Source organism: Hemicordylus capensis, chromosome 3 (assembly GCF_027244095.1).
Source record: "Hemicordylus capensis ecotype Gifberg chromosome 3, rHemCap1.1.pri, whole genome shotgun sequence".
In the NCBI taxonomy this organism is placed as follows: domain Eukaryota; kingdom Metazoa; phylum Chordata; class Lepidosauria; order Squamata; family Cordylidae; genus Hemicordylus; species Hemicordylus capensis.
Window position 1 is genome coordinate 255531744 of NC_069659.1, and position 12517 is coordinate 255544260.

Genomic DNA, 12517 nt, shown 5'->3' on the forward strand with positions numbered 1-12517 from the left:
TACTAGTCTCTCATTTCAGGCCACACAATTTATAAGGTTTAGAACTTCTATAAAACATTAAAGTGCTACTTCAATTGCAAAACAAAACAAAATAAAAACAATGTTTGTTATTAAAATTGTTTGAATGATTTTGGCTTTTAACATGTTTATGCACGTTTACATGTGTAAAGCATATCAAAGGTGTAAGCGTACATACATAAGCGTACAAAGGTGTAAGCATACATACGGAAAAACAGAAATAATAAATGGGACACATAATTACCCATTTTGTGACACAGCATTTCCCTGAAGTTTGATTTCATGCACTCCTGTCTCACATCCAGATATTTCGATTCTTCCCACAGGACTGCTCAGCACTACATACATCTTCTCACACTCAGTTTTTCCATCTTTAAAAGTAGCCTGTTCAAAAAGAAAATCAAAGATTCAAGATATATAAAGCTTTCTTCAAGTAGCCTATTGTTCAAGGATTTGCAAGTTAAATTGCATTTTGTTCCTTTTTTCGATTTGGAAGTTGGACTTGGTGTGATATTTAAATATAAACATTTGTACCAACTTCAGTACAGTTGGTGATTTTAAAAAATGTTGTAAAAATTGTTTTGTATTGTATTTTGTATTTTCTTCCCTTCCCCCCTTCTTAGTCTGTTATGATTTAATGTGTTGTGTGTTTTTAGCTTATGTTTTAATGTAGTGTTGTAAGCCGCCCAAAGAACAATTTGTTATGGGGTGGCTAACAAATAAAGTTGCTTATTAATTATTTTCATTACTTTAAATATTAAGTTATATTTAAAAGTATATCCTGCTTTTCTGCCATGAGGTAATCAATGCAATATAGCCAATGCATTGTACTTTGGGGCCCAGGCCAACAGAATCTGGGAGTAATGGTGGTAGGGGTTGTTTGCAATTTGGTGAGATGGATCCAAGGCTGAAGTCAAGGCTGGCAAGGTCAGTGCAGAAATTGAGGGCTGTGGTGCTTCTATGTTCATCACTCCCTAAGACATTATGGGAGAGGCCACAGTAGTGTCTGAAAAATGAAGAGGTCGACAGAATCAAAACTGTGCAAAGAGCTTTGGCTGTAGCATTGGAAATTTGGTCCAAGCATATCAGAGGACTGTAGTACTCTCTTGCAAAGGATGGTGTGAATGCTCAACAATCTATTGCTTCTTGCATGTTTGGTTATTTCTGGCAATTAACAAAATCATTCCAACCAGTGCTCCAAGGCAGAGAAGGAAATGGTCATGGTCATGATCCTAGGAAGTTTTCCTCCACAAGTCCTGTACTTTTTGAAGGAGGGGCTTCAGAGTCATAAACCTTTGGCCAGAGAAGTGGTGGCAAGGGGAAACATGGTGGGGGTGTGTGATATCATTTGTTGAATCTTAGAGGTCTAACTAGCCTGGCAGAAAGCTTTCCAGAGCAGAAGAAAGTCCTTTTCAATGTTGCAGTTGAGGTGGTTGAAGAATATCAGGTTGCTAACCTCTGGGGTTCTTCTGGTGGTCCATTCACCCAACTGGGTTTCACACCTGTGTTAAGGTCTGGCTGGGAACTTTCCAAACTGTCATTTCAGAGCTCGATTTGGCAGTAGCTCTGCCCTCCCTAAACAGACCACATGCACACCCTTATCTCCTGAGTTTAGGAGTCTGCTTCATGACCCTTCAAGGGGATGGATGGTGGGTGTGAAAAACCCAGCTCCAGGGAAGCAACCTGATATTCTTTTGAACTTCACACAACTGGGCGCATCACAAGCTATCATCATTGGATGAGGATAGCAGAGTCCTCAGATACAAAAACCAAAACTGTTAACTATAAAAATGGAATATGATAAATGAACAAAGAACGTGGCAAAAGAGCAACTAAAAGTCTGCAGATTGCAGGACTGTGCTTTCAAAAAACAGAGTCTGTTCTAGCCCTTACATCCGGGGCATAATTTCTAACAAAAATGGGAAGACACGACCACGTGGCCAAATAGTCCCCAAAGGCAAACCCCAGTTGAAGGCAGTGTACGTAGCCACAGCCCTAGTGGAATGAGCCCAGATATGGGCCAGGGGCTTTTTCTTTGCTAATGTGTAGCACTATTTAATAGTTTGCACTATCTAACTAGATACTGACTGAGCAGAGGTGCAAACTCCTTTCTGCAGGTTGCCATAGGTAACAAAGAGAGAGGTCATCTTTCGAAAGTAAGATGTCCTGTCAATGTAAAAGGCCAATGCTATACAAACATCCAGAGCAATGCCAGAGGCGCTTGTGAACTGTGGTAGGGTCTGACACCAGGACCAGCCCTTCTGCGAGGCTCTCCCGCCAGACGGCCCCCAAAACCTACTTTGGAAGGGGCCTCCTGCCACAGCTAACCTATGTGCCATTTTTTTAAAAAAACACAAAGCCGTCGCAAGGCCAAGGGTTGGTAACCATCTTTTTCTGATCTGCGCAGGCACGCCTCACAGTTCACAGCAGCCACTGGGCGGAGAGGATGTGCCCAGCAGTCACACACCCCATCACCGCTGCTGGAGGGAAGGTAATCTACTCAGCTTGCGCCCCACCCCCACCCCACAGGCCCCCCTCGGCCATGCGGCGGCTTTGTTTTTTTAAAAAAAACTGACACAGAAGTTAGCTGTGGCACGGCAGGCAGGTGAGGGTTGGCTGTAGGAGGACCCCCCATCTATTTGGAGGCCCCCCTAGACCTTGGAGGCCACGGATCGGGGGCCCAAGGTCCGAGGGTTAGAGCGCCTCTGCCTGAAAGCATGAGACTCACAAGTTCCGTAGTGAGCATAGCGAGTGGAGGCATGGTCTCACCACTTTTGAGAGCTTGGGTAATGACAACGGCAGTTTGGACTGTAGGTATCCTCAGGCAATGTCGCAGGGCTCCCTGGTGACATCAAATAGGTAGAGAAAGCAGAACTGCCCCTGTCTCTGTGGTGCCTATCAACTGAAGCAGAGGCATAGTATGGGTCCGGAGCATACAGCTGCAGAGAGTAATCTCCCCCTTTAAGAGCAGTTGCAGTAGCCTGTGGGCAGCTCCTCCTACAAGAGAGAGTGCCCCAATCAGCCTGGTGTGTGTGTGCCGCATGCACCAAAGGAGAAAATTCACTGCGAGCATCCATCAGTACTATGCTAGGTGTCAGTACCGGCCGTTCTGGAGCAGAATGCTGGGTCTTGCAGAGCACCTTCCTGGGCTTTGCAGGGGCGGAGTTTGTCATCACCTAGTGGGAGCCAATCGCAGCAGCAGGTGAAGTGTGTTCAGGAGGCTGCAGAGGCAGAAGAGCCTTTGCCTTTTTCTTGGGTAGTGGGGTCTGACTGCCAGGTTTTGAGCACTTCTACTTCTTCCTCGAGGCACTCGGCAGTGGGGCTGAGGGAGTAGACAGAGAAGAAGGCAGAGAGGCAGAGAGGCATACCAGTCTCAAAGCAGCTGGGGCTGTCTGTCCGAGAGGGAGGCAGGGAGTGCAGGCAACGATACTGTGGGGCCAGAGGGAGGGCACGGCACTCGGTCTGAGCCAATGTTTGAAGACCCAAGTGTCACTGAGTTGTCTGGCACACTTTGTGAAGCGTGGTCCGAAGACATGCTGGCAGAAACTGTTGCAGCCATGGCAGTAGAGCAAGTGAGGACTCTTTCCCACAATATGGAACGTAGACATGACTCCCTGTTGCGCCTGGCTTGCCTTGTGAAGTGCAACACTAGACTCTATGAGATTCCCCCAAGCAAACTAGGCAGAGTTGCTGACCATCTAAAATCGGGAATTTGTCTTTACAGGAGGTGCAACATTTAAAAGACGTAATATTAACCATAAAATGGCAGCTGGTAATAGGCAGAGCCCCACTAGGGGTGGGGTGCAATGGTAACTGAGCACACAAAATGAACAGAGAGGAAAGAAAATACTGTGAACTCAAAATAGAAAAGGAGAAGAGAGAATAAACTTTGAAGTAGGGAGGAGAAAATAATGAATTTTGTTTGTTGACAGCCTGGGAAAGCTCTCCATCAAGACCAAGGGTGTTAGCCCTTCAGCAGATGACGAACAACAGAGGAGGTAAGGATGTGCACATGACCTTTTAAGTGTAGGGAGGGTGGAGTTACCGCCAAATTGAGCTCTGAAATGAGAGCTTGGAAAGTTTCCAGCCAGACCTTCACGCAGGCGTGAAACCCAGTTGTGTGAAAGACAGAGACCACCCAGAAGAACTAAGGGAGACAAGAGTAGACCAGGGGTGGGTGAACCTGGTCCTCCAACTGTTGTTGAACAATAAATTGTGGCTAGGAATTATGAGAGGTGTAGTTCAAGAACAGCCAGAGGGCCAAGTTTGCCCACCCGGGTGTAGTGGGTGCACTCTCACTACAGGAGCGTGTGGCTTGCACCAAAACATGAATCCTAGCTCTAGAAAGCTTTGATTGAGACTTTGTGCAGACACAGATCCCTATAGGTGCGAAAGCATAGGTAATCATAAAGAAGAACCACCTGCTATTACAAGGATCAAAAACCCACTCCTACAGAACTCCCACTAATTTAACAGATATAATAATAATGTAAGAGAACACAAAGATACAAAATCTGAGAAATAAATCCTTATCATTCTGGCTTCTATTCCAGTAGCAAAGATTGTAGCTTGGAAAGAAGCTAGAGTTTGCATAACTGGATTTCACAGCAATTACACAACAGCCAATATTTTGAACACTGAAATGATTAAATGGAAGTGTGGCATATCCTTAAGGGCATTTCTCTTGGCTTCCTACACTGCTGAAATTACAAAGCCAGTGTGGCATGCCCAGGGTCTGGTGGCAACTATACTCAAATACCAATCCATTGCCTGATAGAAAAGGGTGATCCTGATCACATGCTGTCTTCAAGATCAAGCTTAATTTTGACTGAATTTACCTGAAGCTAGGGAAATGGTTGATTTTAATTGGGCACAGAAAAGAAATTGATTTTCATAGCTATTTGCAGATCAATTGCAAAATGAAATGAATTTTGTTTCATCCTTCCTTTTAACCTGAGTAGGTATTTAAATAGTAATGATCTGAACTAACTTATCAGTGAAGGCGAGAGGATTTCTCTGTGCTAACAGCAGAAGCAGTAAAGCCTGCTCTGTGGTCGTCATAAATCACCCTCTAGCACCACATGCTTATTTTAAAAATCTTGGCATTAATTCTTGTCTGCATCACAATTCACTTTTAGTCTTTGCAGAGCCAGCCTTGCCGATTAGGAGAGCCAGGGATATCGCACAGAGACGAGAAGACTGTACAGACCTCCTGGACCCAAGATATCCAAATTCAAATCTCAAATCAGTCTCAATTCCACATCTATAAAATAAGAGCAACAGACCATGGCCTGCCTCACAGGATGGCTGTGAAAAATGAATGAGAGCCACTGTAAGGCACTTTTCACACCACAAGCATTAAATATTATGTAACAATATTCCACAAAATATTGTCTGACAGTATTTTCCCCTTATGTTTTGATTTTAGTACAATCTCTCACAATCAAACCTTTTGAGCTTTGTATCCTTTCTAAACTTATCTTATCTTCTGCCCCTCTTCTCTAACATGGACAAAACAACAACAACAACAAATATGTATATCCCGCTTTTCAACAAAAGTTTCCAAAGCAGTTTACATAGAGGAATAATAAATAAAAAATAAGATGGCTCCCTGTCTCCAAAGGGCTCACAATCTAAAAAGAGACATAAGACAGACACCAGCAACAGCCACTGGAAGTACTGTGCTTGGAGTGGATACAGCCAACACACCTGCAGAACCACCATTCTGCAGAAGCATATACAGAGCTCATATTAAACCAGACTGCAAATAGATGAAATTTAAAAAATATATTTTCTTTACCTTGGGGGGGGGGCATTTATGATACAACATGAAAAATGGTGGCAATATTCATTCTGAACATATGTGAAAAGGCACATAACCTGGGCTTGTCAGGCATCTTGTTTTTATAGAATTCATGAATTGACACTTTTTAGCTACCATCATACACACGAGGCACAGACTTGTCTAAGTCCTGAGCACTGTCAACAGTATACTAGCCCCTGCAACATAAAACAAGATAATTTTACAGCTACCAACTAGACACAGTACTGTAGAGTGACAGTTTGTCATGAAGCAGTAAGGACTGTGGCAGTATGGTGTTGAGCACAAATGTCAGTTTTTAAACTGTTATGTCTTGGCAAGCATCAGCTTAAAATGTGTCATGCCATCCCTGAATTTCACTCTCTGTAGTACACTAAAGTTAGGTTAATCACACCACTGCAAATCTGCAACCTATTGGAGTAAAAAACAGAAATGATGACATTCTATTACATGTATGTCAGTTATAATATGACTTAATTACTATATAAAAATTCTGAATTAATTCTATGTACTACTGAAACAATGAACATTATGACTAGAATACTATTCTCAATGCAGAGAAGATATTTATTAACCAGCACTTAGCCCTGCAGAACACACTAATATTTGTGCTAGTCAATTTGAGCCTTCCTTTCTAGGCTAGCCATTAGGTTATGGTGAGGCCGGCCCATTGCTGGGTTGTTCAGTCCATCATCTGGGAACTACATTTACTTGCTGAATTTAGGTAGCCAAAAACCTCGCTGTCCTTCGGTTAATGCTCCACAAAACTTCCTGTAGTCTATTTTGTTAGGGGCCAGGAGGAAACTGGGGATGAATGCATTTAAAAGCACAAACCTACAATACATCTTTCTTGCATATGTAAAGAAAAACGCTAGAAAATTGGGGGCTCTAACATTCATACTTTTGACATAATTTGGGGCAAGAAGACTCAAAATGACTGTGAAATAAGAAAAGCATTTGAAGCAGCATGCCAAAATGTGTATTATGCAAGTGATTTTTTAAATTGCCATCTGGTGACCAAATCAAAACACATGGATTAATTTCTGCAAATGCCCTCTGTGTAGAAACTCCTTGTCAAGTTCTTGTAGGCTACTGAAAGAGAACCTATTTGGGGAAAATCTTGTCCTACTGACATTGAATTGCAGGACATTTTATGGAAAACTTCTAGCCCAAGATCAACAGGGCCACTATTAATCCAGTGAGGATAAGAGAGTCCCCTTGACCACTCTTTGGCTATTTAACCAACATACTGTACGTGGTTCAACAATTTTAGGATAATCTTGAAAGTGATACTGCCGAGGAAAACATCCAGTGCCCAACTTCAGACCTAGACAATCCTCCCATCTATAGATATGTTTCTCCCTTTTACAAAAAATCACAATACAGGTCGGGAATCCTTTATCTGGACTCCCGAAATCCGGAAAGCTCCAAAATCTCGATACCACGCCGAGAGAGAGAGAAAATGCTTGTAGCTTCAATTTCTCTCACACACAAAAAACCCTCAGCCCCCAAACCAATCCTGGCCCCAACTCAGCAGCTAACAGAATATATACACTACTGTATAACAAAGCAGCAAAAAGCCTGCAACTCACAGAGAGAACATTACGGCAGCTCTGTAATTGGCTGGGAAGCGTTGGGGCCAAGATTGGGCAGAATGCGCAGTTCGAAGGAGCGATTACTTACGGCCCCTAAATTCGCTGTTGTTGCTTCCTCAGCTCGTTATCTCCCCTTTTAGTTCTTATCCTCAGGCTTTGTTATCTGCCTTTTGTTTACTGCCTTTCAAGCACTGCCACTCACACCAAGCCGGTTTGAGAGAAGGGAAGGAGGGAAAGAGTGGGATCCCATTTTGAAGCGTGTGAGTGCAATCCCATTGAAAAGCATGTGAGAGGGGAAGAAGGGAAGGCAGGAAGGAGCTTGGCAGGAAGATGCGAAGGAACTTCAGGGGTTGTTGAGACCCTCAGCCAAGGTCCACCTAACCTCTGCAAAAACCAAGCCTGGGTTGCAAGGAGGGAAGGAACTTCAGGGGAAGCCGTTGAGACCCTCTGCCAAAGTCCACCCACCCTCTGCCAAAAGGTTTTCAGAAATCCGGGAAAATCCAAAATCCGGAACACCTCTGGTCCCAAGCAGTCCAGATAAAGGATTCTTGACCTGTATGCAGGAAGTAGCAAGTTAACTGGACTAAGCTGTATTATGCAGGACTGCAATACATTGCATTTTCTCAGAAATAAGTCCAAATGATTTCCATGAGACTTGCTGAACAAGAGCATCATGCACTGTACCTACAGCTCATTTTCTGCCCCAGAGCTTGTTTATACCAGCCACCACTGACCACCAAATCTGATACTACAGCCTTGCTACTAAGCTCTTGAAATCAACTCCATGTACTCATCTGCTACAAGGTGGTGGTTTCTTTTTCTTTTCTTACTTTTTCTTGCTATATAAGTGGCTTTGAAACAGCACCTAGAAGTTTGTGGGGTCTTTACTTTGGCTCAATTTAATGTCCTGCCATCTGCCCTTTTGGAGGGAAGATTCCAGAGTATTTCCTGCTGTAAGCATATTTGTCCCTCCAAGTGGGGGAGGAGGTTGAGACTGTGGGCCATGTCCTCCTGTACTGCCCCTTTTATCAAAATATTCATTTTTATTTTATCACTTCTTTTTACAAAAAAAATGATGGGCAGGTCTAGTTTTACATAAAACCTTTCTTCTTTCCAATAACAATTCATGTATTACAGATAGAGTTGCTAAGTTTTGTGCTGCTACTTCTGCCTGTCCTAGTAAATTGATTAAGTAGTATGAGGTATAATGGATTAAACCCTTTTAAGCCTTTTTATGATCTGTATATTTTTACTGTACGTACTTCTTGCTGGTCTGAGAGCATAATAAAATTTATGATTACCATCTAGAAGTGCTGAAAACTAATATGGCAGCCATCTCCTGCTGGTTGCAGTTTTTTTAAGTCTATAATGAGGCAGGAAGTTAATCTAGGTATTTCCTGCCTCAGAGGGGGGGAAATGGCTGAAGCCACATAGTGTGATCGTTCTCAGCATTTCCAGGTGCTCTTTCAAGCCTCTGCTCCACCAAAAAAAGCCCCTCCCCAAGAGATCACCTCAACCCCTTGCCCCTCCAAATTCTAGGTCACTAATGGTGACTATGTGGGTGGTTAGGGACAAAATGGACACATCCATGGATGACATGGCCTTCCCAATTTTGACACCGAGCATCACTCAATTGCGTGATAACATCTATACAAGATGGCATGGCCTTGGCTAGAAGACCCTCCACAAACAGCCAGCACAAAGTATCTTTTTCGCGGCAATTCTTTTCCTATGGAATCTGCTATATTTCTATCCTTTAATATCTTTTAGCATTTCAAAGCAGCACAAAATAAAATAAATAATGCATGCTGTATACGCACAGAATTCAAAATACATATTTTAGAATAATATTTAACTAACAAAAGGAATGCTTTTTGTCATTCGTGCCGACTTCTTCCTTTTACATTTAGGAAACTTTTTATATGACTGTATTTTAAATAAAGTAGAAAAACAAAGAGAGGTTCCATCACCCTATAATCTAGAAGTACACATGAACGACATAGGACAAAATATTTAAAATATTGCTTTACTAATGGATGGCTCAGGATAGCTAACTAGATGTTTTCAATTAATTTATGAATAACAGGACAGCAACGTGAACATTTAAGTAGCATGTTGTTGAAACAAATTAACAAGTGTCAAGCAGCGGGGATAATGCTTGGTACCAAGATCTGCTTGCTAGCTAACCAAGTATTTTTGAATAGGTGGAAGTGCTCAACTGAAGCTTGTGTATGTGGCTGACATATTGTGTATGTTATGTGCACCTTGCAATGGAATGTTTGGGCAGTTGTGCAAGAGCTCTATTTCACTAATTGCAAAAATTGCGCACATGCAATTGCGCAGTTGATGGTCAATGGAAATAATGGCTGTCAACTGCACAACTGCAGTTGTGAAATTCTTGCTATTAGTCCAACAGAGCTCTCACACAACTGTGCAAATATTACTTCAAGGTGCATGTAACATGAAGTATGCCAGTCAGTGACTTTTGGTTTGGACACACAAAGTACTGTATGGGCTGTGCAATTTCTGACAGATAATAAAGTATACAAGAATCTGGAAAAAGGTTAAGTTGATGGTAAATAGAAGGTACTTTAACAGCCACCAATATGCTATTTTTTTAAAACCTAAAATCTATTGGGGATTGAAATGAACAATTCATGCACTTTGGTTTCAACAGCAAGAGAAAAATTCTAAAGGTTCTTCATTTGACTAAGAGAAGCAACACTGGACCATAATTTTGGGGAGCAGCTGTTTCTTTGGGGACCTGATCTGGAATTATAAATGCTCATATAGGAATCAATAGCTGATTTTAGGATATTGATTATGCCTACCAAGGATCAGATGCAGATGGTCAAAGCAAAGGAAAAGACACAATTGGCAAAGAAATAGGAGTGGTGTCTTTATTGATCAAGTGCCTGTTAGGGAAAAGGAGACATATTCTAAAGAAAAACATTGATGAAATTCTGGGAAGTAGGACTTCTCAGAAAACAAGAACTCTGAAATGGCACAAGGCAGAGGCCAATAACGTCCTGTTAGTTTTGTAGCAAAACTATAAAAACCACTCTTATAAAGTATTCAGAGTCAGTCTCTGGACACTGATCTCCTTCACACAAAAATTGATAAGAGATATGATCGAGCCGGAGACCGAGCATGAAGGGATCCAAGGGCTGTAAATGATTGCTGTTTAATATTGGTCATTATTACTCTGTATGTAACTACAATATTTGCTTATTACCACCTTATTATTGGTTAAGGCAAGACATGTGTGGGTTTTGGAACATGAAAGAGATCCCCAGAAAGATTTTGGGAGGACAGGAAAGGGACCTCCTAGATTCTTTGAACCTAACTGAACCACCTTTCACTTGGCTGTGTGCATACTTGCTCCCCTCCTGTTCAGCTTGTTTACTTGCAAACAAACAGATGTTAAAAGCACTACAAATCTTTACAACATTTACATATCCCTTTTCAAAGAGTTCTCAAAGTTGTTTCCATAGCAAAATGTATGAGAAAATAGTTTCCTGATCCAAAAGGGCTCACAATCTCTCTCTCTCTCTCTCTCTCTCTCTGGCCGAATAAAAACATAGGTTGGCGAACCAGTTGTTTCAATTCTAAACTGTAAATTACATAGCAGACGTTTCTCAAACTGCAGCCCACCAAGGGGAGCCCTCCTTGCTGCTTGGCCACCGAGGCCAATCCCAACAAGCTCCATAGACAGTCTGTGGACAAAGCGTCAGTACGTCAGCAAACCGGCCACGTTTGGCCATGATCTCAAAGTGGGCGTGCCAAGGGCAGTTGTTCATTCTTTCCCCTCAGATGATTCTTCTGATGAGTTGTTAGGGGGTATCCCCATGGCCTGGCACTCTCTTGAGCAAGCGCGATCCACCTCGGGTCAGCATCCATCATCACCACACATGTCAAATCATTCCTTCCCCTGGAGCAATGCTGACTGATCCTGGTGACTGGCCCTTCTCATGAGGAAGCCTAGAGACTGCAAACCCCGAAAGGGGAAGGGGCTGGGTCCCCTTTCTCTGAAAAAATAGGCTGCTCGAGAATCCCTGGCTGGGGCTGATTTTTAAACCCAACCCCAGGCACACACACACACCCAGACATTTGTTGCCCTACCACTGCGATGGGGTGCCCTGCTTATGTTCTGTCCTTGAGCCCCTGGTGGCGCAGTGGTAAAACTGCCGCCCTGTAACCAGAAGGTTACAAGTTCGATCCTGACCAGGGGCTCAAGGTTGACTCAGCCTTCCATCCTTCCGAGGTCGGTAAAATGAGTACCCAGAATGTTGGGGGCAATATGCTAAAATCATTGTAAACCGCTTAGAGAGCTCCGGCTATAAAGCGGTATATAAATGTAAGTGCTATTGCTCCTGTCATCCCGTCCCCTTTCCCTCACACATGCTGGATGGGGGTGAGCAAGGGACAGAGTGGGAAGAGGGAATGCCCCTGTGTGACAGTGCTGCTTGAGAGCCTGACAATTCTGGGGTGGGACATGGTGCCATCGCCGATGCTGGGCATAGCTGGATAGGTGACAAGAGGGGCAGGGCTGGCACTAGGAGAGGTGGCCAGCGAGAGTAACCGCAGCCATGGAGTGGCTGAGAACCCAGGCATGTCTGCATCGCCACTTCTATGATTGCGGCTTGGAAATCAGCATGAAACTGTGGTTATGGCAGTGTCCGAGATTGGACAAAATGCTTCCGCAGCCAAACTGGAGATCTGAGATCTCAGTGGCAAACCTTTTGTGCAAACCAAAGGTTACATCTGGAGTTTGGCAAGACAAATTGCAGGTTGCTTTTGCCGCAAAACCGTGGTTTCACGAATTCAGACGTACTGTACTAGAGTTCCAACCTCTGTCCTGTTTAATTCCAGCATCTAAATTCTCTCTCTCTCTCTCTCTCTCTCTCTCTCTCTCTCTCTCTCTCTCTCTCTCTCTCTCACACACACACACACACACACACACACACGACACCAGCAACAGCCACTGCAAAGAAACTGATGCTGGGCTGCATTCAATCCTTTCAAGAAAACTGACTTTCTAAATCTGTCCCAGAACTTTCTATTGTTTGGAGAACTGTGGAAC

General features: G+C 43.2%; 1 protein-coding gene across 1 annotated transcript in view; it reads right to left on the reverse strand.

Moving 5' to 3' along the window:
• Positions 1-12517, reverse strand: part of MGMT (O-6-methylguanine-DNA methyltransferase) — a 313329-nt gene that overhangs the window by 266500 nt on the left and 34312 nt on the right. The window contains exon 4 of the mRNA XM_053309698.1: positions 263-402. Within this exon, the coding sequence (XP_053165673.1) occupies positions 263-402 (140 nt within the window). The remainder of the gene's footprint in view (positions 1-262; positions 403-12517) is intronic.